This window comes from Schistocerca gregaria, chromosome 2, assembly GCF_023897955.1.
Source record: "Schistocerca gregaria isolate iqSchGreg1 chromosome 2, iqSchGreg1.2, whole genome shotgun sequence".
NCBI classification, from domain to species: domain Eukaryota; kingdom Metazoa; phylum Arthropoda; class Insecta; order Orthoptera; family Acrididae; genus Schistocerca; species Schistocerca gregaria.
This window is the reverse complement of record NC_064921.1, coordinates 293,335,685-293,362,046: the sequence shown is the minus strand read 5'-3', so window position 1 is coordinate 293,362,046 and position 26,362 is coordinate 293,335,685. Positions and strand designations below refer to the sequence as shown.

Sequence of the window (26,362 nt, the reverse complement as noted above, 5' to 3'; positions counted from 1 at the left end):
ACTGTGAGATGTAAAAGTTGAAATCCAAAGTACACTTTTAAAAATATTTTTATTCGTTTAATGTCTTGTGGTATCCATGTATACTGTGCTTAAGTATGTTCAAAGTGGTACAATAATATTTAATTGTATTGTCTTTCCTTTAAAAAAATTAATCATGAAAGTGTTTCACTGTACCCATGAAATTTTAATGGTGTGTACAGTGAGACAGTGCCTCAAATTCTAACGAACATCATAAGAAGCAAAGTTGATCTTAAATGAAACAGCAGATTGTTGTCTTTTTGTTTTGCTGTGTATTTTAGTAGGGTTGGCAATAACATTTTTATGCATTTTGTGTCAATGAATGAAATATCTGGAACTACAGGCATCAAAAATTTGTTCTCTAGTTTCAAACTTTTCTTAAGAAATGTAACTTTGCTTTTGGATGACTCTCATACAGTTGAAAGAATTTTTCCTACATAATATATTTTCTTTTTTGCCTCAAACTCTATTAAAACAAAGTCGCCCACTTTGGGTAAGCACTTTTAAGTTTTCAAAGTTAACCATTTCTGGTTCTGAAATCAGTTGTGCCTGATAAAAGGTCTCATCATAAGAAGAATCTTGCAAAATTAATTAACTTCTGTCAGCATTAGTTTCATCAACTAGGAATAAAGCTTGCTTTGCTTTAGGTCCCTTAATGTCTTTTTGTTTCATTTTCATTTGTAGTTCATTCCTCTCTGGTGCATTGGTTGCAATCATTGTTCTTTCTTTAGGCTGTTGGCGACTGCAACTTTTTCTTGGTTTTGCATTTGGGAAACCTCATATGTGTTCTGGAGAGAGATAAGACATTGATGCAGATTTTCTATGCAATTGTGAAGAACTGGATGCTATAGACTGTGCGTCACTTTCATCATGTGATGGGTGTCCCACATCAGTGTCAGGTTTAAGGTCTTTTTTGGGTGATGTGTGTGTTTCCAGGCTTTCATTTAGAGGTCTGTCAGTAATAGAGGATGGAAGAAAATCATCCTCATTGAACACATGGCGATCTAAAAGAAATATTCCTGTATTATTAAATCCGGCAATGATATTGACAGGAGTCATTCCTCAGCGATATTCTATCCCCACACACTGAGCAACATAGTAAATTGAAAATGTTTCACCTGGATGAGACATCATCCATGTATCTATAGCAGCATCATAAAATGTATGGAAAGGTTTCATGCCACTGACATCACGAGGCTGCAATTTATTGGTGCAATGCGGTGGAATTGTCAGAATCATTATCCCATTCTCTTTGCACAGATCTATTGCCTCTATTGAGAGGTGGTCTCTCATGATTATCCATCAGTAATAAAGATGGATTTGCTTTTGAGCTGGCAGCAAACTTGATGAAGTGATGAATGACCATCACAAAACGTTCTGGGTTCATCCAGCCTCCTTTAATGGTAAGACCTAATGTTTCAGCAGGTGCTCCTAATATCATATGATCTTTAAAATTCATATGTGGAAATATTATGATGGGGGGTAGGATGTTACCAAGAGCATTTATAATAAAACATGTCATAACCAGTGTTCCACATTCTGCACTGGTTGCCTTATTAACTTGTTTCATACCCTTTAAGGCCAAAATCATCTGTGACTTGTGCACCACTGTTGTTCCAGTTTCATCAAGATTGAAAATATGTGATCCATCAGCCAAATTTGGATGATGTTTGATTACTTCTTCCAGTTTATCAAAGAAATTTGACACATTAAATTTATTAAAGCCTGTAGCTCTAGATAAGGTGCATCCTTCCAGGCTTCGAGGAGAGTGTTTAGGGAATCTCTGTCGAAAACCTTTCATCCAGTCGATAGATGCTTTCTCACTTTCAGTCCAGGTTTTGGGTAAAACAATGTTATTTTTAATATGTAATTCATAAGCTAAGGTATGGTAGTTGTTCATAGTAAGTCCTTAAAACATTTTAAAACACACAACTAAATATTCGCACAAACTAAGCTACAATTCTGGTGGAAAAATGCAGCTCACTGAAAAGTTAGGATACATATTTGAAGAGTCATCCTCATGATATTTCTTAATGTATCAACTAACTGTTTGAAAGGATAAGCCTTTCAGCTTAGATGCACTCCTGATCTTCATTTTATTTTCGATCACCAGCATGACAGCTTCCATCATCGAAGATTCTGAAAACCTTCCTATTTACTTATCAATCTTGTTTCTCCTGGGCGTTTTATAACCTAAAAGAAAAGTTTGCATACTAAAATCTAGAGAAATCACTGTTTTATACAGCAAGCATGCATTGTCAGACACTATGAACAAGCACTGGGAACATTGAGACATGTCTCACTGTACCCTCATTATTCATGTCTCACTGTTCCCAGTTGCAAACTTTTTTTCAAAATGGCCCCAAACACATTTGGCTTAAAGCAACATTTCAATGAAGGGGATTTATATGCCTTGGAAAACCATAGTTTTGAGTGACTAATGAAATGATTTGAAAATACCAATGGTCTTTTCAGAAACCAGCTACATAAATTTAGTAAAAAGATACATTACTTGCCTCTAAGCCCAAATATACCAACAACAAAATCACACCAAGAATGTCAAGTATGAAATGTGGAAATCCATAGACTAAATAATAATGGTTACCACATTCACAGTAGGTACCAACAACTGAAACCAAAATTCCAGAGATAAAATTAATGTCTCATTGTTCGCTCTGTATCACTGTTCCCACTCTTCCCCTACTCCAGATCTCCCACCCACTGAAAAATCTGTTCATGGATTGCCAAGAGACTAGAACATTGCTATTAACCAAATATCATGTTTGGTGGACTCTGGCATAGAGATGTAGGATCATGAAATGACATATCCAGATACAATATCCAAGCTCTGCTCACTGCCCAGCCAGGCTAGGGTCATTGTTGCTGCCCAATGTGGCAGCTCTGTGCACTATATTTTGCACCTGGGAATTTAGTCATATATTCTTCTTGTCTAATGAAGCTATATGGTTCCACAGACTATTTAAAGGCTCAGACATCACTGGTGTATATGTGCAGTCTGAAGTGACAAATGAAAACTTGTACCTAGACTGGTATTCGAAACTGGGTCTCCTGCTCACTAGGAAGGTATGCTAACCACTATCCCACCCTGATGTGGTGGCTGTGCACAACTATCCTCCCTGAAACCCAGCCATAGGTGCTTTTAATCAAATGAAACTATCTGGTTCCAGAGACCATTTCAAGTCTCAAATATCACTAGTGTATATAGGCAGACTGAAATGATGAATCAATATTTCTATACTTGGCATTTGATCTGCACACCTGTAATACTGTAGTGCTGCAATTATAAGTCATGGCTTGTGATTATTTGTGTTCTCAAGATGGATGTTGAAAATTCAAGAGCTGTTTGGCTTTATTCAGTGTACTTACTCAGCATCTGATGGAACAAGCTTCATTATACCTTATGAAAAAGACAATTTTAAAATTATCGAAACCTTGATCAAGTGTTCCAATAAACCTTTATTTGCAATTGGTTGGCCGATTTTCTTCTAGCTCTCTAAGTTTATATCAGATTTCAGGAACAGCAGTTTATGTACCTCAGTCTCAGCTGCAGATTAGAATTAATTCCTTTTCCCAGTAATTTCAATCAGAATTTATATTTAATTAGTATAATTTCAAGCAGGTGTTCAGATTATATTGTATGAGGCTAAACTTTGTAAAATACCAGTCAGGAGTAAGGCAGGTGGCAACATCAAAAGCTTATCAGAGTCTCATTTTTTGGAATAAAACCTGTGGAGAAAAAAATTTGGAAAGATGCAAAATCAGAATCTGTGTAATGGGAAGTCAAAAATTTATTAGAATTGAGTGTCATGATGATTAAGGAAGGCATCTAGCACAACATAGCCCTTCATGTCTTTTATTGTCTCAGGGCTTATTATTATAGAAGTAGCCCTGTGATCTATAAGATATGACATAAAGTTGATGGAATAAGTACGTTTTGGCCATCATAGTAACATGGGAAGATTGGCAGTTCTTACTCTGTTCTTGTTCTCTCCCTCATTGTTACAAGTTTTCAAGTCAAGAATGTTGACTGCAGTTTTGTTTCTGTACAACTGTATTTTCTCATTGTGACAGTGGAAAGTAACCATGATTTTTCAGCAGTAACTTGTGAAGATGTTTCTTGTGAGAACAGGATGAGGGGGATTCAAGTGGGTGTGAAAGTTCAAAGCAGCAAGCTTAAAAGGAGGATGATAAGCTCATCATTCACAACATTTTTTCTGTGCAGAAGGGTGAACAAGTCACATAACTGTGCAATGGTCATAGTGAGTTCCACTAACAGGAGTTTATGAAATGGCTACATCTTTTTTGCAAAAAAGAACCCAATTTGCAGCAAAGAAAACTGTGGATGCTTCAGCATACCAATGCAGACACTTACATAGCTCTGTCATGCAGTTTTCAATTTTTATAGTCTGCACAGTCTTGAAGCATCTGTTGTACTTTCTGGAGTTGGCTCCTTGTAATTTCGTTTATTTTCCGAAATTAAACCAAATATGAAAGAGCATCATTTCCAAGCTATCAAAAAGCCATTATCAGAGGCACTTCAATAATATTAAAATACCATAACAACTTAATGGGTGCTTTGAAGGCTGGTAAAAAGAAGTGATGGAGTGAATTGCAGTGTAGCTAGATTAAAAAATGCTATGTGTATATATGCTACTTTTCCAATAAATGATTTTCTATAATTATGCTATAAAATTCACGATACCTTATTTGTACCAAGAAATATAATTTTGTCATTTCTCCATTGGAGAATGTTTGTGCTGCATAGCTCATCTCAGTTCAGGTTTATTTAGATTTACAAGGAAGCCCAAAACCATTAAATTGAAACATGTGACCACGACTCTCTTTTTATAGATTTCATAGTTCTCTGATTTCAAATACCATGTTCACAAACAAAATTCCCTATATAGATCATATCTTTGTCAATGACAGGGAGAATTAAGGTTCTTTTCTTTGGTTGTTTCCTACTAGCAGCATTTTCCTTTATTCTGTTTAACTATATTTCTTTGAAAACTCGCTACCTTTGATTACATTCATACATGTGTCAGTAGTTTCTACAGATGTTATGGTGAAATAATAACTCATTGTAAGCCTTGAAAGATTTCATGGTAATTGTCTTATGTGAAGGTGTTTACTTTAACCTTTGCAGATAACCATTTGTAACCTTTTAATATTCAAAGAAACAGATGGAAAACAGTATCTCATTAGTTGAAGAAAGCCTTGTTGCAAACTCTGTGCTATGTACAATAAAGTAAACCTTATAAGCTGCATAGTTCTAAAAGTTTGTGTGTTTCCCACAGATGCTTTCTTCTTTTGTATACAAAGGCATGCTGCCATAATTTTTTCCCATAAACTGAACATCAAAACTACTTCCACAGTGGTTTGTGCAATATCATATTTATAACAAATTGCACATGACATTTGATACTAACCTTTGATACTAACCATTGTACATGTTTTTTGTGTAGCCATCCAGATGATGTGGACCTCTGGTCAGCAGGAATAGCAGAAAGGCCTCTGCCAGGAAGCATGGTTGGGCCTACATTCAATTGTATTATTAGTAAAATGTTTCAAAAGTTGAAATTTGGAGACAGATTCTGGTATGAAAATGATGGATGGCCAAGCATGTTTAGCCTAGGTAAGTGTACAATGCAAACTGAAAGCACTAAATAATTGTTTTAAGTATAAAGAAACACTATTTTGATGTTACAGTAGTATTCAGATACACATACTGCAAGCACCCTGACCAAAAAAAAGTTACACTCAGGAGACTGACACTGTAATAGCACTTTTTAGCCTTGATAATGGCCTCTGTTTGGCAAGGAAGTGAGCCCATAAGTTTCTTTAAGTCTGTTATATCCAGATGGAGTTAGCTGAGATATCCCATCTTCTAACTATAATCTATCATAGATTTATCAAACAAAAAAACTATGACCAGTTCTTGGAAAAAAGCACAGACCACACCTATCTACAAGAAGGGTGGTAGAAGTGATCTACAAAACTACCATGACACTGGTTTGTTGTGGAATCTTAGAACATATTCTGATCAGGTTATCTTCCATTCAAAAGGCTGTTGCACTCAGCAACTGTTAAATTGACTTGTAAATTATAGATTGGAGCGATCACTTGTCCTTTTTAATTTTATTGTGCAGATCTAGATTTTGGCTAGAAGCTAGCCATTCTCAATGAACTTTTATTTTTGCTCTATGCATGTAATGCCTGTTGGTCGGGCATCATCCACTGTTCAGTGAATACTACTCAGTGAACTGTGGATAAAGCCCGACCGACAGGCATTACATGCATTGAGTGAAAATAAGAGTGCATTAAGAATGGCTAGCTTCTAGCCAAAATCTAGATTTGCACAATAAAATTTAAAAAGGACGATTGATCGCTGCAACCTATAATTTACAACATATTCTGAGCTCAAACATAATGAGGTATCTTGAATAGAGTGACCCCCTCAATGCCAATCAGCATGGAATCTGAAAACATCAACCAGGTGAAACCCAACTCGTGTCTTCTCACATGACATACTGATAGCTTTGGATCAAGGCAGTCAGGCAGATGCAGTATTTCTTGGTTCCTGAAAAGCATTTGAAACCTATGCTTATTGTCAAAAGCTTGATCATGTGGGCTATCAAGTGAGATTTGTGACTGGATTGAGGACTTTTTGATAGGGAGGGCACAACATGTCATCTTGGAGGGAGAGTCATTGTCAGATGTAGAAGTAACTTCAGATGTGCCCTAGGAAAGTGTGTTTGGCACTCTTGCTGTTCATGACCTTGCAGACAATACCAATAGTAAAATCAGACTTTTTGCAGATGATGCAGTTCTCTGTAATGAAGTATGATCTGAAAGAAGTTCCATGAATATTCAGTCAGATCTTGACAAAATTTCAAAGTGATGCAAAGATTGGTAACTTGCTTTAAATGTTCAGAAATGTAAAATGGCACACTTCACAAAATGAAAACACATAGTGTTCTATAACAGTAATAGCATTGAGTCAATGCTGGAATCAGCCAACTCCTACAAATACAAGGGTGTAACGTTTTGTAGGGACATGAAATGGAATGATCACATAGGCTTGGTTGTGAGTAAAGCAGGTGATCGACTTCAGTTTATCGGTAAAATATTAGGGAAGTGCAGTCAGTCTACAAAGGAGATTGCTTAAGGATCACTTGTGTGACTGGTGCTAGAATATTTCTCAAATATGTGGGACCAACCTGCACCAAATAATACTAACATGGGATACTGAACATATACAGAGAAGGGCAGTGCAAATTGATGCAGTTTTGTTTGATCTGAGTGACAGTGTCACAGGGGCACTGATGGAACTGGACTGGAAGACTTGTGAAGATAGACATAAACTATCCTGAGAAAGTCCATTAACAAAGTTTTGAGAAACAGCTGTAGATGATGAGTCTAGGAATATAGTGCAACCCTCAGTGTATCACTGACATAGGGATCATGAGGATAGGATTAGAATAATTACTGCACGTACAGAGGCATTCAAACAGTCATTCTTTCCACACTCTATATATGAATGGAACAGGAGGAAACCTTAACAACTGGTACAATGGGGCATACCCTCTGACATGCACTTCACTGTGGTTTGCAAAGTATAGATGTAGATGTAGATAAGTGATTACACCTAAAAAATTGTGAGGACATTGATTGATTTGTTTCACTCACAGTTCCAAATTGTCCTAGACATTTGGATTTGACAACAGAATGGTGGAAGGGATCAAAATGACTCCTGTCATGCTTTTTCCCACAATTTCATATCTATATTTTTTATTTTTATCATGAAATCATGTGAATTTTCCTAATTTTTTTCTTCTCATTGGGATTCTGTACTAAGATTTGCGAAATATTTATATTTTCTTGGACATTTCATTTGATATACCTAGAATGGCAGAAGGGATTGATTTGACACCACTCCAATTTCTCTTTTAAAGATATGCAGATAATCCAGTAATGAAGCAACAACAATCGGCAATCATGCAGAGTTGTTCCTGCTATTTGTTGCATCTTTGCATGTGTGCTTTCCAATCTGTCACAGTTTATAGCATTTCATTTTGGTAACATTTATTGTTCATGACAGATTTTTTGAACATATATTGTCAGTGTGGACTTTCTGATGAATGATATGTATCTTAGAGAATTCCAACTTTTAATCAGAAATTGACAAGGATTTTTTACCAGAGACAAGTGAAGATGAAGACATTATGAACAAGGAGGAATTAGTGAAAGAGGATTCAGATGCTGATCTATGTCAATCTTCATCTCATACATCGGAGCAGGTCAAATGAATGCCTCTACAAAGATGGCTGCGAGGGATGGAACCAAGTGGTTGATTGCCAGTTTTTCATCTTCTGGAAGAAGATTGCCTGTAAAAATTCTACAGGAGAGAGAGAGTCCCACTTCTTATACTTACCAGTGAGTAGATGACTCTGTTATAATTCCTTTGCATCTTATTTTTGAAAAAGCAGCACATCATCTCATGGAAATGTAAGCACAGCTAAATGCTAAAAAGGTACTAAAAAGCAATGACTCGACCATATCACTTGAGAAGCTAGAAAAATTGATAGCCTTCATACTTGCTTGGGGTTTCATTTGTGCAAAAGGAATGTCAGGAGATGATTTTGCTCATACTCGTAGGGGACTATTTTCATCAAGGATATTATGACAAACAACAGATTTCAGGAGTTTCCCCAAGGATATTATGACAAACAACAGATTTCAGGAGTTTCTCAGATTTCTCTGTTCAATCAAAGATCAACATAGACTGAAAGCCTGCCAGCTTACAAATTCACTCTTGTGTGCGAGGAGAAAGTTCATAGAAAAGAGTATTTTTACTTATTGCATTCAAGAAAATATAACCATACATGAGCAACTATTATTGAGCAAAACATATGGGCAACAAACCTGACAAACATGGTCTCAGATTCTGCATTCATGCCAGTGTTGTGACAAAGTGTATGTGTAATACTTTTCCGTACCTTGGACAAGAGTACATACATAGAGGAAAGCAACCACACAGAGAGTATGTTGTCTGCATCTAATGGAGCCACACTTAATTCAAGGAAGAAAGGTGATGACAGATAAGTTTTTCATGTCTTTTCAAATTGCTAAGAAGTTCAAAGAAAACAAATTTCCTTACTTGGTACAATCAACAAGATCTGTTGTGAGAACCCTGTTTAAGTAAAGAAGCCAAATGCTGAAATACAATCCACCACCATCCTGCACCACATTGACAACACATGCCACATGATAACTGTATACCAAGGAAAGAAGAATAAAAATGGCTTTCTTGTGAGTACACTGCATACTGAAGGAGCAATAATCAAAGAAGGAAAGAAGAGACATAATACCACAACATTCCACAATGCAATAAAATATGGGGTGTATGTTGTTGATCAAATTGCCCACAAATATACAACAGTGGTTGCATGTAGGAGATGGCTGATGCATACTACTACATTGTCTTGGACATGGTGGCAGTGAATGCAAGAGACATCTACAAAATAATAATGAACAAGAATATAGAAAATGTTCATACTCGATCTGAGGTATGAACTCAAGGGAATGAAAGTTCAGGAAGAAGAACAGACCAAAGAGGATGATATGGGACAAAAATCACCTAGAAGGTGAAAGAAGTGTCAACTGTGCAAAGCGCCACTAATCTGTATGTAGGAAATATGCATGTAAAACAGAAATCACCTGTGCTAAGTGCATCTAACAGATTCCAATGACTTGAGTAACGGGCAAAGAGGTAGGCTGCGCAAAATTTTACCACCACTCTACAATGTGGTAGAATACAGCTTTTTCACTTGCATGGGTAGTTATCATAACTAATAGTTACATTAATTTATAGTGTGCGGGGAATGGAAGTAGTGGGAATCAAAGCTCAGTTGCCAGTCTATCACTCGCGAAGATCAGTCACTTGAAGTTTCCTCATACTCTACACATAAATCTTTAGAGAGCATTTTACCTTTTCCCATGGCCCACTCTAGTGAAATATTCCATGAACTGGAAAGGGCCCTCTACCTGCTTTTATTAACAAAGTTTGAGCCAAATAGGTGAGCCTCGTCTCACTCCCTTTTGTTGTTGATTTACATTTAGAGAATACCTACCTGTCACTTTGAAATTTCACTTCCTCCTCCTACGATCTACTGGAAAAGGCACTACTTATCAGGTCATCTACAGGTTCTGCAATAGAAAAGTATATCCTACATACTGAAACTTCAGTGTCTGTATATTTGTGTTCTCATCATTTCGGTTCACAAATGCTATTTTGTTTTGACAGCTTGACATTTACACTGGCATTATACATTTATTACTTACTTAAATATACTTAAATTTTGTAATGAATAAAGCTGTCAAACCAACAAGTGAGCATTTGAGCACGAGAATGAATAGAAAACACAAATTTAAAGATGCTGACATTTAATACATAAGACACAGATTTCTATTGTAGAATCACAAACTCACTTGAGAATGGCCTAGAAGCCAGAACTAGTTGTCAACAAATGAAATTACTACAGCAAAAGTGGAAAATGCCGGCTCCATTTAATAATTTCATTGCTGTGGTACCTGCTATGGAAAAAAACCTTCCATACTAAATTTACACATATACTCGCTTTTTGTAGGATCATCTATAGACTTTTGACTTACAAGAGTAGTTATCATAACTAAATTGAATACATTAATTTTATGTATGTAAACTGAACTGTTCAAATGTATTTAAATTTTATAGTTAATTGTTTAACATTACAAGGAACAAAATAAATATTTTTTAAAAAATTGTTGCAGTGGGAATCAAAACGGACCAATGAATTACTAGTCACTGCATTTAATTACTCACCCACGGAGCCTTAACTGCAACTGCTCTTCAAAAACCCCTCATATTGTATACTTATACAATACATTACACACAATTCCCAAGAAAAATATTGGCCTGGTGCTGTGAGAAACATAGCACTAGTACTGGGTGAAGGGATGATGTCACATCAGTGCATTCACAGTCAAAAACAAGGAGCTGTGTCCCTTCTCTGAGTTGATTGTAGCACAGCTGACAACCAATTCAGCACTTGACACTGGTTACCAGTTATCACAGAGAGAGCACTGCAAAACATGTTTTCATCTGTTTTATTTGTGTACGAATACTCATTCAATGAGAAATGGTGTATTGTAATTTTAGTGTGATTTTGGCTCACATTCTTAGGAAATGGTATAATTTTAGTGCAATTTTTTGCTTGCATTTGAAGAGAAATGGCATAACTTATTTACAATGTGTTGTAGCATATAAGCTCATGATAACCAGCCACCACTGAAAAGGTACAACAAACCAGTGTGTAGAAAAGTTGTGAATATGTTATGGAGCATTTACATTGCAAGTATCTATAAGGTTCTACAACTAGTTAATGTATGAAAGTCAACAGTTGAAGAAACTTGTTTATTGAAGTGTGTAAGTAATGTATTAATTATCAAGTTAAATAATTAATGTTACAGCTCACAAAAAGATAGGGATCAACATACACTAAAATAAAGTACTCATTGAAGTCAAATATTAAAATATTTTATGCAGGTTCAAAATGACTTTTTTCTTGCCATTTTAGAAAAATCAGAAACTCCTCTTTCCTAGTGTTAAGAACATGTGATTCAGTTAGCCAGCCAAGGTGTAATAGGGTGCATGAGTGATCATCAAACCAGGAATGTGAGCATTCAGCCTTATGAAAGTGACTGTTATCATGTTGGCAGATAAGAGCAGCAAAATTTGGAAATTTGTGGTAAGGTCTTATGGGACCAAACTGCTGAGGTCATCAGTCCCTAGTCTTACTCACTACTAGTCTAACATAAACTAACTTATGTTAAGAAAAGAACAACACACACACACACACACACACACACACACACACACACACACACACACACACACACGTGTGCCCGAGGGAGGACTCGAATCCCCGATGTGGGAAATCCCACGAACCATGACAAGGCGCCTCAGACTGTGCGGCTGCCCCACCCAGCTGCAAGAGTGGCCACAGAATACTGATCATGAAGATGTAGAAGAATGGGCAAACACTTGAGCACCAAGAATTTTGAAACAGACGTCTCATTTCATATTTGGGGTAACATGAATAAGTGGGCTCAAATTATGGTATGAAAAGCATCCCCAAAACATCACAGGACCACCTTCAGCCTGAAGTTTGTCCTCCACACACTGTGAGTTAAAAGCTTCATTGAGCTATCAGTACATTCGATGCTGTGCAGGCAAAATTGTGACTTGTCAGACCACACTAGATGCCCTGTCAACTACTGTACAATTTCTGTGAAGTTCATCCCATGGAAGATGTCTACCATTATCAGCAATGCTTTTTGTGTGGTATATGACTCCAAATGTCCATTGCACACAGTTCCATCTGTGCTGATTGAGATGGACCTCCATTCACTGAAAGCAGCAGTTTCTATCAGGTTTTAAACCCTTTATCATTGTCAAAGCATGAATCTCATCTTTTGTCCCTGTTGGTTAAGATCCTTTTGTCACCATTGCTCATAAGCCATGCTACATGGCTGCAAGTTGTATGCCATTCATTTTATACACACTTGACAGTTCATGATGATACACCAACAAATTGTGCAGCTTCATTCATTGTGTGACCATGTGTGAGTCTGGATATATAATTCCTTTCTGCCAATCTGTCATGTCTCTACATGAACCCACCTTACTGCACTGGTTCTCTATAACAGATTGGTATATTTGCATCACTTCATGACCATGACATCTGTCAGCTATGGAGAGTAACATGACTACTTGGTACCAATTCTACATTGTCTATGGCACTTCAAAGTGATCAATGTGCTCTTTTATGGAGTGACTAATATTTGATCTGGCGAGCCAAGTTACTCATTGCCTAAAATATGTTTTTATTTTGATTATGTTATCTATTTCAGATCAGCTTAAAGAAATAAGGAAAGTACGTTTGTCTCGACTGTTGTGTGATTCTGGTGATGAAATACAAGCAGTGCAGTTATATGCTATGGTGTTACCAGATTCAAATAAGTAAGTAATGTTCAATGTATCTATTTTGTTCATAAACACTTTTGCATTGATCCCACTTAACTCAATTTGGAAAGAGAAATATTCAATTCCACAGCTAGCCATTCAGATTTAGTTTCACCATAGTTTTTGCAGCTAGCATAATGTGGATGGGCAGTTAAAAAAATATACTGTCAGTTTCCTTTCCCATCTTTGTCCCCTGAACTTTGTGTTCAATCTGTAGTGACCTTGTCTTCATCAGGACTTTAAACCCTGATTTTGTTGCTTTTGTGCTAAAATTTACTGCTTCACTCCTTTTATGACCCTTCTGTATAATGCAAATTAATATAGAACTATTGACTAGATGCATTTAACTTCATTTGTAAAGTACTTTCAATAAAAGACAGATATTAGGAGAAAAACAGAGGCAAATACACCGAAGAGCAACAGAAACTGGTACATCTGCCTAATACCATATAGGACGCCCACGAGCATGCAGAAGTGGTGCAATATGATGTAGTATGGATTCGACTAATGTCTGAACTAGTGCTGGAGGGAATTGACACCATGAATCCTGCAGGGCTGTCCATAAATCTGTAAGAGTATGAGGGAGTCAAGATCTCTTCTGAACAGCATGTTGCAAGGCATCTCAGATATGCTCAGTAATGTTCATATCTGGGGGTCTGGTGGCCAGCAGAAATGTTTAAGCTCAGAAGAGTGTTCATGGAACCACACTACAGCAATTCTGGATGTGTGGAGTGCCACATCGTCCTACTGGAATTGGCCAAGTCCATTGGAATGCAGAATGGACATGGATGGATGCTGGTGATTAGGCAGAATGCTTACATATGTGTTACCTGTCAGAGTCATATCTAGATGTAATAGGGGTCCCATACTACTCCAACTGCAAACACCCCACATCATTACAAAGCATCCACCACCAGCTTGAACAGTCCCCTGCTGACATGCATGGTCTACGGATTCAAGAAGGGTCCATGGATTCAAGAGGCTGTCTCCATTCACTCAATACAATTTCAAACGAGACTCGTCTGACCAAGCAACATGTTTCCAGTCATCAAGAGTCCAATGTAGGTGTTGATGGGCCCAGGCAAGGTGTAAAGCTTGTGTCTTGTAGTCATCAAGGGTACACGAGTGGGCCTTCTGCTCTGAAAGCCCATATCCATGATGTTTTGTTGAATGGTTCACATGCCGACACTTGCTGATGTCCCAGCATTGAAATTTGCAGCAATTTGTGGAAGGGTTGCACTTCCGTCATGTTGAACGAATCTCTTCAGTCATTGTTGGTCCCATTCTTGCAGGATGTTCTTCCAGCTGCAGCAATGTTGGAGATTTGATATTTCACTGGATTCCTGATATTCATGGTACACACGTGAAATGGTTGTATGGGAAAACCCCATTTCATTGCTACCTCAGAGATTCAGTGTCCCATCGTTTGTGAGCCAACTATAAAACCACATTCAAAGTCACTTAAATCTTGATAACCTCCCACTGTAGCAGCAGTAACAGATCTAATGCCTGTGCCAACCTCTTTATGTCTTATATAGGCATTTCTGACTCCAGTGCCATCTTCTGCATGTTTACATATCTCTGTATTTGAATAGGCATGACTATACCAGTTTCTTTGGTGCTTCAGTGTATGAAGTGATTATAGGGATAGAAGGCATGTGTTGTACAAGGTAAAATGTGGATAGAGAAGTTTGTAATGGCATGCCTTGTTGTGGTTCACAACTCTTTCTTTCCCTCCTTTACTGTAATGTCTTCCTTTAAATCTGCCACAACATCATTATATCTCAATATCTTTTCGAGTATTAAATTTTTACCACAGTGTCATGTTTTGTATATAGATTTGTGTAGATTAAATCTGCAGAGATAAAGCTTCTGTTCGTACTGTTTAAAATATCTGAAACATAATGAGACAGTTAAACTGTTTTCCAATTTAATTTTAAGAACTGTTTGGGAGGTTCATGATTTAGCACTGGGGAAGAGGTTAAACAAAGATAACTTTATTTGTATACATTTATTAATTGAAATCTTCAAACATCAGTTTTATTTCTTTTCTCAAAATATAAACTTTGATTTATTAATCTTTCAGAAATTATATCATTGGCATCACATTTGTTAAAATAACAACATCAACAGTTCAATGTCAATTGCAATCTACCAGCTGTTAGAAGACCAAAATGGTCCCCATTCTAACAGAACCAATATAATGATGAATTTGATAGCAAACAAAAATTTGTTCTACCACATGATGGCTGTAGACTGCACACCTTTAGTGTCAACATGCTATTGTATGCAGCAACATTTGTAAAAGTTTTGGGATATGTGTTTAATTTTATTGGACTGACTGACACACAGATTCATAGTGATTTAATTACCTTGCTTGGCTTTGTCATTGTGTATCATTTCTTTGCACCATAAATCTTGTTAACTTGAGCTATACTTGACTTCTGAATTGTCATAGTAATTTTCTACCCTTTTGCAAGGTATAAATTATATTTATCACATGTGACAAGTAAAATGTGTATGTTGAACAGGGACATAAACCCAGATACCTCATGCGTGTGTAATGTTTTATCAATTGCACTAACAGATCATATCTCATGGACTATCTCAACCCTTCTATTTGGTCAGAGGAGCTAAAATTGAGGAAGAGGGAGGGAGATTTAAGGTTGCTGCTGGTCACAGTTCAAGAGGTGGCCAGTCATCTTGGTAGATAGTTTGTCCATTGTGATACCTACATAGAGCCAGTGCAACTTCAACATGATGTGGGTGATTTCATATGTGATCCTACCTATGGTTGGATACAAAATGTTTGTGAGTGGACTGTGATATGAACTGTAGGACGAGTATATGGGATACTCTTGCATCTGGCTTTACCATAGAAGAATAACACTGATGATGCAGGACTGTGAGTAAGTATTGAATAGTGACTGAATAAAATATTAGGTAGATTATATGGGTGTTTGGTGGTCAAAACCTTAGAAAAAGGTCGCAGCTAAGATTTTCAAAGTTGGACAGCAAGGAAAGTATTGGCTAGGAACAAATAGCAACAGCTATGTTTGAGATATGGAAGTAGATGATGAAAGAGAGCTGTTTATGGAGTAACTTGACAAGATATTATCTTTTAGTGTGAGCTCTTACAAGCTTACCAACATGCTTTTCTAATTACCACTCTGAATTGCAGACGCAGTGTACATGTGTAGCCAGGCTGTAGAAGAGGGGCTGATAGAGTCATAATGATATGAAAGCTTGACTTACAGTAAAGGATGAAACTGGTGATCACTGTAAAATTGGATGTGACATAGACTGCATTAACAGATATTAATGTGGTGATATGTGATAAGCAGATGTAAGATTGAAACAATAACAGTGGGAAAGTAATATAGTTTTACTGTATAAAAATTACTAAAATAAGGCTGATGCCTTTAAAAGAATTGGATTGCAATCTTCGGCAACCACAGCTAGGTTCAGTCTATTCTACTGTCAGTCATGTCTTAATAATTACAAGAACAGTTGGCCCTTTTTGGAGAAACTGACTGAACTGACGACTAAACAGCTCCCAAGATTGTGGCAGATCTCTGCTGATCATGTTAAATAATTGAGTTTGTGACCTACTTCAGTGGCTGTGATCCTCAATTCCATAAATGCCTTTTCAAACTTTCCACAGTACTGGGCATCAGTTTTCTGGCACTTCTGGTCTCGCATCTTCTGATCCACAATGCAACATGAGGCATAGGAATAATGTGTGTATTAAAATATACCCTGGTAACATTCTGATCTGTGACTCAGTGATGTGTATACAAAGTATGCAGGAAACTAGCCATGGGCCATCAATGGGTCTTATTTTCATTGGAATTCCTCATTCAGTAGCATACAGAATATTGCTATGAAATGTGATGCTGTCACCTCCTCACATCGTGGATGAAGCCATCCAGTATGTCTTGTTGTAACACTTTCTATTGCTGCACAACTTTTTGTGGAAGAGAGTTAGTCTGTGGCAGCAGTATCTGGGATGTAATTCTTTGACTTAGAATGTTCTGTGAACGTTCAATCAAGTTTAAGTCTGGAGAGTGGGAGGGAGGGGTGGGGGGGGGGGGGGGCGGTGAGCTGGCTGCTCTATACTCATGTTATCATCATTTTGTATGTGCTAATCTACCAGGACAGCCCTATGTGGTTTGGTATTATCATCCATATGGCGGAAAAAAGGTCCATAAGTATCAGAGAATAGGTACGAAAATTGTGCAAGATGTCAACACTATAGAATTAAGCTGTTACAGTACCTCTAGGAAACATGTGCTGTAGCTTATGGGCTTCCAACATATGACCAAGACTTTTTGTTGTATCAGTCCCTCTTGACAATATAGGCAGGGTTGTGACATGGTCTTAGGTTGTTCAGATGAACATACCACAACAGTCAACTGCCAAGTTATACAGCAACTCATCCATGAACACGATGCGACCCCTCTCTATCAGGAACCTCTAAAAGTAGGGCAAGACATCACATTTATCAATCCAAGTAAGGTAAGTACTGTGCTGATTGAACATCATTGAACACTTAATGCTTGACATCAATTCTGATGTTCTATAGTATTACATAATTGACCTTACTGCGATTGAAATATTTCCTCCTTCCTGGAATCTTCTCCATAACCATGAAAATGATAGTGTGAGTGACATTCAATTCTCAGCCCATGTCTTCTGGTTGGTCACTAATCTTCCTGTGATTGGGACACATGTAATGTTATCCATACTATACACCTTAAGCACACAAGACACAACATTAATACAGTTGGAACTATTATAGCCTAGAACTCTTCCCACAATGGATTGTTTCATCCACACAAAGTAGTCATGTACTAGCATGCCATAAACGCCAAATTTTTCATTTTTCAAGTTACTACACCACAGTTAAAACCCACAGAGCACTCCTGTAACCTTCTTATGTCTCAAAGATCCTTTAGTTTATGAATGGGAGTGTATGTTGCTGGTATTTGAAGAAAAATATTTCCCCGAATCTATAGCAAGTTGAAGGTCTGCAATTGTTTCTAAATCCATTCTCAGTTTTGTTAAAGCTATTGTAATACTTTACCACCTATTATTCCTTAATTCCATCTATCTTACTTTTAACAATCAGTGTGTTTCATTAAATTATGATGAATCTTACAGAAATCCTCGAGTCACATGCAATAGCAAGCTTCTACCTAGATTGGATTTAACAAAATGGAAGGATCAGAGCTTACAGGATAACCTATCAGAAGTAAGTCTTGTTTGAGATTAGGTTATTTGTTTTGTAATTAAATTATTCATTCTTGAAACATAGATTATGATGGTTCTAAGAAAAAGAAGGCACATTAAAATTGAAAAGTTAGCTTGTTTAGGGGCTGAGGAGAAAAATGTATACAATGATGCAAATGATGGTGAAGAAAAGGACCAATAGTTCAAAACAACAATATCAAGAGAGATATTAGAGGATGAAAAACAAAGATTGCAGATTTCAGTGTTACGAATTTTAATCTTACAAACATTTTTGTATGTGTTTCATCTATATCCTCTATGTCAGTTTTTTAACTGTATAATTATTTTAAGTATATTTTCATTGTATTTCCAATTTGGGCATTTATTCTGGATTCTCTTAGACTACGTGTTCACATTTGATCTCTTGTCCAATGATTGTAATCTCTTTACATGAATGTCCGAGTGATTCATGGACTCTTCATCACGCAGTCCAAATTGCTAAGGATAGAAACTTGAAATGTGGAGGAGGCATTGATCTTATGTTGTAGACATTGTTTAATTAGCTATTTTTTGAAATTCAACCTTTAAGGGAGTGAAATAGGACATTTTTAAGGATACGTCTATAAAACTAGTGCTTCACTTCTCTGTTAGAAGTAAAAAAGTAAAAGTTTTAGTGGTTTTTGAAAATTTAACCCCCAAGGGGGTGAAAAGGGGATGAAAGTTTTTATGGAAATAGTTCATTATGAAAGCAATTTTGAAGATAAATCTATGAACATTGGTATTTGGCTTCTCAGTTAGAAATAAAGAAATATGTTAGGGATGAGAGTTTGTATGGAAATATTCCTACAAGAATTCAAAAGCCTGTTTTTTTAAAAAAACTGATAACTCCAGCTATAAGAGTCACTTTTTGGTAAGAAGTACATCCGAAAAAGCCCATGTTTATAGTGGTAACATGGCAAACATGTCTCACCTTCCTATTTTTATCATGGGACACTGAGTGAATGTACATCCTTATCATTGAAAGAATGTGCAAAAAAAGGAAAAGAAGAAGAACTTAATACATTTTTAAGCCTGTCTTTTTTCATTTTTTTAAAATATTGTATTGTTATGCAAATGAAAACTTATTGTTGTAGTGTAACAAATGATTGCAGTAACGGACTGTCCTTCACCTTTAAGGAAAAGTGCAGTGGTATATGGATGCATAGAAAGTAGAGGTGTTGAACTATTGTCTTCTGTTCTTACTGAGACTTGAAATTTAATGATGCAGTTAAAAACAGTTAGACAACACTGTATAGCAACCAGTCTTCTCTACTTTTTATGTGTCTAAACACCATTTTGCACTTTATACTAAAGATTGTAATATTTCTTTCCATTAATCAACCCAGTTGTAATATTTAATCCCAGATGAGCAACATAATTGTAATCTTCCTTCCCATACCAATAAGCCACAAAGTTGAACCTTAAAGACAGTAAGTGCATTTTAGGTTTGGTTTTTACCATTCTTGCACTGCATACATTGAAGTGACAAAAGTCATGGGATACTTCCTGATACCATGTCAGACCTCATTTTGCCCTGCATAGTGCAGCAACTCAATGCGGCAACAAGTCATTGGATGTCCCCTGCAGAGATCTTGAGCCATGCTGCATCTATAGCCATACATAATTGCAAAAGTGTTGCTGGTGCAGAATTTTGTGCACAGACTGACCTTTTGACTCGGTCCCATAAATATTTGATAGATTTCAGTCAGTTGGTCGGGTGGCCAAATCATTTGCTCAAATTGTCCAGATTGCTCTTCAGGCCAGTTGTGAACAATTGTGGCCCAATGACATGAAGTCCATGTGAATGGCCCCTAAATAGCAAACATAACCATTTCCAGTGAATGATTGATTCACTTGGAGCAGAGGACCCAGTCCACTCCATGTAAACATAGCTCACACCATTATGGAGCCACCACCAGCTTGCACAATGCCTTGTTGACAACTTGTAGCCTGCCTTCAGGAGTATGTGCCACACATCAGCTTGTAGCCACTGAAATCAGTACTCATCTGGCCAGTCCATGGTTTACTAGTTATCTATGGTCCAACCAATATCATCACAACCGATATGATCATGAGCCCAGGAGAGGTGCTGCAGGCAATTTCATGCTGTTAGCAAAGGCACTTATGTTGGTCACCTCTGTCATAGCCCATTAATGGCAAATTTCACCATGCTGTCATAATTGTACATTTGTTCTATGCCTCAAATTGATTTCTGTGATTATTTCATGCAATGTTTCTTGTCTGTTAACATTGACAACTCCATGCAAATGGTGCTGCTCTCATTCATTAAGTGAAGGCTGTTGGAATCTACATTGTCTGCGGTGAGAGGTAATGCCTGAAATTTGGATTCTTTGGTACACTATTGACTCCATTGACCTCAAAATATTGAATTTCTTAATGACATCTGAAATGTAATATCTCGTGCATCTAGCTTCTACTACCATATGGCATATAAAATCTGTTAATTCCCATCAAGCAGCCATAATCATGTCAGAAACCTTTTCACACGAATCACCTGAGTACAAATGACAGCTCCATCAAGGGAGTGCCGTTTTATACCTTATGTACATGATATGACGGCAATCTGTATGTGTGTATATTGCTTTATTGTGACTTCTGTGAACTCAGTGTGGTTGACATTAGTAAGGACCAGGTACAAAGAACCTATGATTTTACTTACTTTTCTCTCTTGCTTTCAGCTTGTTTCCCATTGTCAAGTTTGTTGTGTAGTCATTAAAAAAACTTGTGTTCATACTTATTATTTTTTTATGTACATGAGAACAGTTTTTTATAAAAATTATCACATCATATTTTCAGAATAGAATCTGAGATAAGATATAACATTTTTACAAATCAAAATCACATACACTTCATGGTTACATTTTGAAGACACGAGAATGACTTGTAGTGTAGACAGACCAAGAATGCATTTGGCACTCTTTGCTCATATTTATAATCACACTTTTCACATGCAAAAATACTTTGAACAGACACTTTCAATTAGAACAATGTAGGGAAAGATACGAGGGTGGTTTGAAAAGTTCCCAGAATCACCATGAGAAGTCAGTTCTGGCACAACGAGTTGTTCAAATGATATTCATTGGATTGATGCCTGTAAACAAGTGCCATGTCAGTGCTCTTGGAAGAGAGCTGTGGTGGTGATATGGCTCTGTTGTTGTTCCGGCATAATGATTTGCAAAGATGGAAAAAATCAAGATTCGAGCACTGATTATGTACTTCATAAAGAAAGGTATGAAAGCATAGGACATTTGTGCTGATTTCCAGAATACACTGGGGGACTCTACTTCTTCATATTAAACTGTTGCCAAGTGGACAAATGAATTTAAATTTGGTCGGAAGAGCTTAGATGATGTTCGCACAGTGGTTGGCCAAGATGTGTCACTACTCCAGCACTCATTGCAAAAGTGCACAAAATATTCATGGAGGATTGCCAATTGAAAGTGTGAGGAATTGCTCACACTTGCCAGATGTCATCTGAAAGGCTGTATCACATTTTAATTGAAGAATTAGAAATGAAAAAATTATCTGCAAGGTGGGTGCCATGACTCTTTGATGCTGGATCAAAAATGTGTGAGAATGGACCTATTGGAGCAATGTTTGGCTCATTTTAGGGGAAACAAACAAGATTTTTTTGTGCTGGTTTGCGACCACTGATGACACTTCAGTGCACTATTATACCTAGAGACAAAACAACAGTCAAATCAGTGGAGACAGGCTAATTCTCCACCACCAAAGAAAGCAAAGACAATTCCTTCAGCAGGAAAGATCATAGCATTAGTGTTCTGGTATGAGAAGGGGATTCTGTTTGTAGATTATCTCCCCATTTGGCAAACAATTACTGGAGAATACTATGCTAACCTCCTGGACAAATTGCAACAAAAGATATGTGAAAAAAGGCCAGGTCTAGCAAGGAAAGGAAGTCATCTTCCAGCAAGACATCTATCCCTAAGAAGAAAAGTCTTCACAGTTGAGTGAATTCATGAGTATTTAAATATGTGACATAAATGGGCACATCTTTTGACTGAGTTGACTTACAAGCTTAACTCTTTTAGACTGCAAAGAGACCAAAGATTAGTATCTGACATAAATTTCAACTTGATACCTATAATGTTCCTTAGCTGGATGGATGGATGGGTGGTTTGGGGGAGGGGATCAAATAGTCATCAGTCCCATCAAATTAGGGAAACATTGGGAAGGAAGTCAGTTATGACCTTTCAAAGGAACCATTCCGGTATTTGCCTGAAGTGATTTAGGGAAATCATGGAAAACCTAAATCAGAATGTCCAGACACGGGTTTGAACCGTCATCCTCCCGAATGCAAGTCCAGTGTGCCAACCACTGTGCTACCTCTCTCGGTAATGTTCCTTAGAAGAAGGGGTCTTAACAGGTGGACAACAAATGGAAAAAATTTTTGTATAATATAATCATAAATTAACTATTTTTCATTTTTTATTTATGAGTACTGTGATTCTAGTCAACAGGAAGTACCCCATAGTTTTTGTTGAGTAAATTTACGATCATTGAAATACATGACATGAGCACACTGGTTAGAAGTGTAAATTTTTCACACCACCAAGGGTTTATAGACCTAAATATGTGACAAAAACTTAATATATTAAAAACAAAGATTCCAAGACTTACCAAGCGGGAAAGCGCCGGCAGACAGGCACATGAACAAAACACACAAACACACACACAGAATTACGAGCTTTCGCAACTGGCAGTTGCTTCGTCAGGACGAAGCAACTGCCAGTTGCGAAAGCTCGTAATTCTGTGTGTGTGTTTGTGTGTTTTGTTCATGTGCCTGTCTGCCGGCGCTTTCCCTCTTGGTAAGTCTTGGAATCTTTGTTTTTAATATATTTTTCCCATGTGGAAGTTTCTTTCTGTTTTATTTACATTGACAAAAACTTAAACTTGATACCTCTACCCACTCCTGAGAAAAATGGGTCATAACAATTGTTCATACTGATGGATTTTAAAGTGATACTATATGGGTTCCATTTTTAGTGGTTGAGATATGGAACCTTAAAAACAAGATGTTAACTGAGTAGTTAGCTCTTTCTTTTTGTTTCTATTAACTCCTCTATTCCAAAGAACATGATGAGATTGTTGTATGTTTGATATATGTATTGTGCCCATCTGTAATGCAAAATAAATGCTTCTATTAGTTATAAAACAACTTGAATGAAGTAATTAATTCTGTGTGATCATGTGTGTTGCATAATGCAGGTATAAGTTTGTATTGGTTGCTATACTAATCATTTGTATTGAATACTACAGCAAAAGGAATATGTCTCCCCCCCTCCCTCCCCCCTTACCCACCTCATAGACATTTCGTGGTAAGAAAACTTTTTATATATCGTCCAAAGAACAAATTAAGTTTCCAAAATGTCTGAGAATGTATGCCATTGGATGGGGTGCTTTCAGATGGAATGCTATATGTCATTATAAATTACTGGATATAATTGGAAATTATTGTAACATAAGGTATGTTGCAGGGTATGTGACAACACTATTGCTGTACACAATGTGATTATTTATTTTGCATCATCCAAAGGACTAAATTATTGATAAAGGATCTGTCTAGTTTCCTAGATACAAATTAAGCAATGTTCATTTAATTCCACACTGAACAGTGTAAGAAGTTGCAGCAAAATTGTGCAAAGTAGCTCACTGCAGGATTTCAAATCAGAAAATTGGGAAAAAATTTAATACCATTGAAAAGAGATCTAAAAACTGAAATCTTTTGTCTAAAATGCTGTCGTATTTTGTGACATAGCAGTGCAGTTTTTCACATAATCACACCATACCCTATTTAATTACCCATTGTTCAAATTTAAGTACCAAATCAATTCATATTACAAGTAACACATAAAAGTATGCATATAACTGAAACAAACATGATGATCATGAATTTAATTTCATTATGTAAGGTGGTGAAAGCTGTGTATAATTTTTCTGTGAACTGAATTTGCTGACTGACAGTAAGATTGCAAGGGCCACAAGAGTAGATTAGCAAGTGGGTTGTAATTTAAAAAATTAAAAAATAGGGCAGAGTTCCTGTTTCTTACTTTCCCAAGCCGGCATGCCTGTTGTTTTGATTGTGCTGCAGAGATTTCGCTGGAAAGGTCTTACACATCCTCCATACAGCTTCTCTCCCTCCCCATGTGGTTTCCATATTTCTGGAGCCGTGAAGAAAGACATTCGTGCTGTTGATTTGCTTTGGATGAAGAGGTGCATGCATTGGTACAATCCTGATTCTGTAGCCAACTGCAAACATTTTTCCATGAAAGTATTGATCTATGGAACACATGACTAATTAACAACTCTCTTCTTTCTTGCTTCTTATTTTTTTCTGTTAGGTAAGTTTGTGTAATTTGTTCTTGATGTAGGGGCCTAAATCATAAACAACAAAAATATGATGAAATTAGAGTAATTATTTTTCCTCAGTTTGAATTTGTGCATACTATTTTTAAATTTTGTAGATTATTGTTTTTGGACATCTAAGACATTTGGAGAAAAAGTGTTGCTATAGCATGATTAATGCATATTTAATGCTGCATCATGTTTACTATTATTACAACAACTACTACCACTATGTTAAACTCTGCAGACTGTAAACATAAAGTTATTTCAGTAATAGTAATTAGATGTTACTTTTCTAATATTTTCTAATTACTTTAATTTTTCAGGTTAGATTATCTGAGGAAATTTTACCCGACAATGAAACTGAAGTGATGGATCCAAACATAGACTTGGTTTTCCAGGTTCCTGATGAAACAGAAGAGGATAATGTGACTGACAATTTTGTATCACTCTTGAATGGAATGGACTGAAGTATTAGAATGACACTTATACCCTGTTTTCACAAATTAATTTGACTGATTTGATTTACATTTTCCTGATTTTAATTTTGGATTTTGTGTCCTTTTACATTCATAGGAAATGGTGGTTTTATTAAAACTAAAAATAGCAGTATATCATTTAGCGAACAAATATGGGATATTTCAGTAATGTTTCTATAAATGGGTGAACATGAGAAAGATTTTAGCTTTCATGTCATTGAAATTAGTGTACAAGCTGTTATGGCAGTTTTTCATCTGATGTCAGTAAAGCTTAGATATAAAAAAATGTTAACACATTAATATATGAGTTGTTGAAAGATACTCCATTTTAAAATGTCATGCATAAGATGTTATACTCATTTGAATATGAAATAAATGAAATTAAAATCAGAGTAATTCTATTGAACTGAAGTTATTTGTTACAGCATAATCATACTGATGAGAGATTTTGTATTAAGTTTGCACAAACTGCAATTATTGGTTGACATGAATCTGGGCACCCCTGAAAGGATGAATAAGTCCAACAAGCACAACAGTTGTACATGTTGGCTACTGTCGTTTGACATTTACCGGTGACGCCATCTGAGTAACTGGATAAGGACCTCGGTATTGGGTGCCAATTTTTTTGCTTTTACCTTTTGGAGAATTTGGGCTTGTCAGCTTCACCCACTGACCCACATGATATTCTGGTAGTTTTGAATTGCATTTTCCCACTCATTCTCAATGCTCAAGGATCGCAGTATCAGCTTTTCCTACCTGTTTCCACACTTCTCTCAATGTTCTCACAAAGGTTTAACTAGTTCACAGTTTTTTTTCCTATCTTTGTCTTAATAACTTCAATTGGCAATGGCCTGTGCTTTTATGGATTTAGAATGATACACTGCTACCATGCACAGAAGCAAAGTAGCCCAATCATTGTGATGGCTGTTCACGTAGTGGCTTAGCATTTTTCCCTATTATTTGAGGTGCCACTTCATAAGGGGATAGGCTTGTACTTTCATGGGTTTAGAATTATACATTGCTACCATATACAGCAGCAAAGTATCCCAATCACTATGATGTATATTCACATAGTGGCTTAGCATTTTCCCCTATCATTCGAGGTTCATGTTCAGTTCTC

The 26,362-nt window shown here is 36.7% G+C and overlaps 1 protein-coding gene across 1 annotated transcript in view; it reads left to right on the top strand.

The window, feature by feature from the left end:
• Positions 1–25,634, top strand: part of LOC126336128 (peroxidase-like) — a 161,947-nt gene extending 136,313 nt beyond the window's left edge. The window contains exons 13-16 of the mRNA XM_049999617.1: positions 5,505–5,674; positions 12,994–13,102; positions 18,269–18,359; positions 25,090–25,634. Coding sequence (XP_049855574.1) covers positions 5,505–5,674; positions 12,994–13,102; positions 18,269–18,359; positions 25,090–25,233 — 514 coding nt within the window. The 3' untranslated portion in view covers positions 25,234–25,634. The remainder of the gene's footprint in view (positions 1–5,504; positions 5,675–12,993; positions 13,103–18,268; positions 18,360–25,089) is intronic.
• The last annotated feature ends 728 nt before the right edge of the window (positions 25,635–26,362 follow it).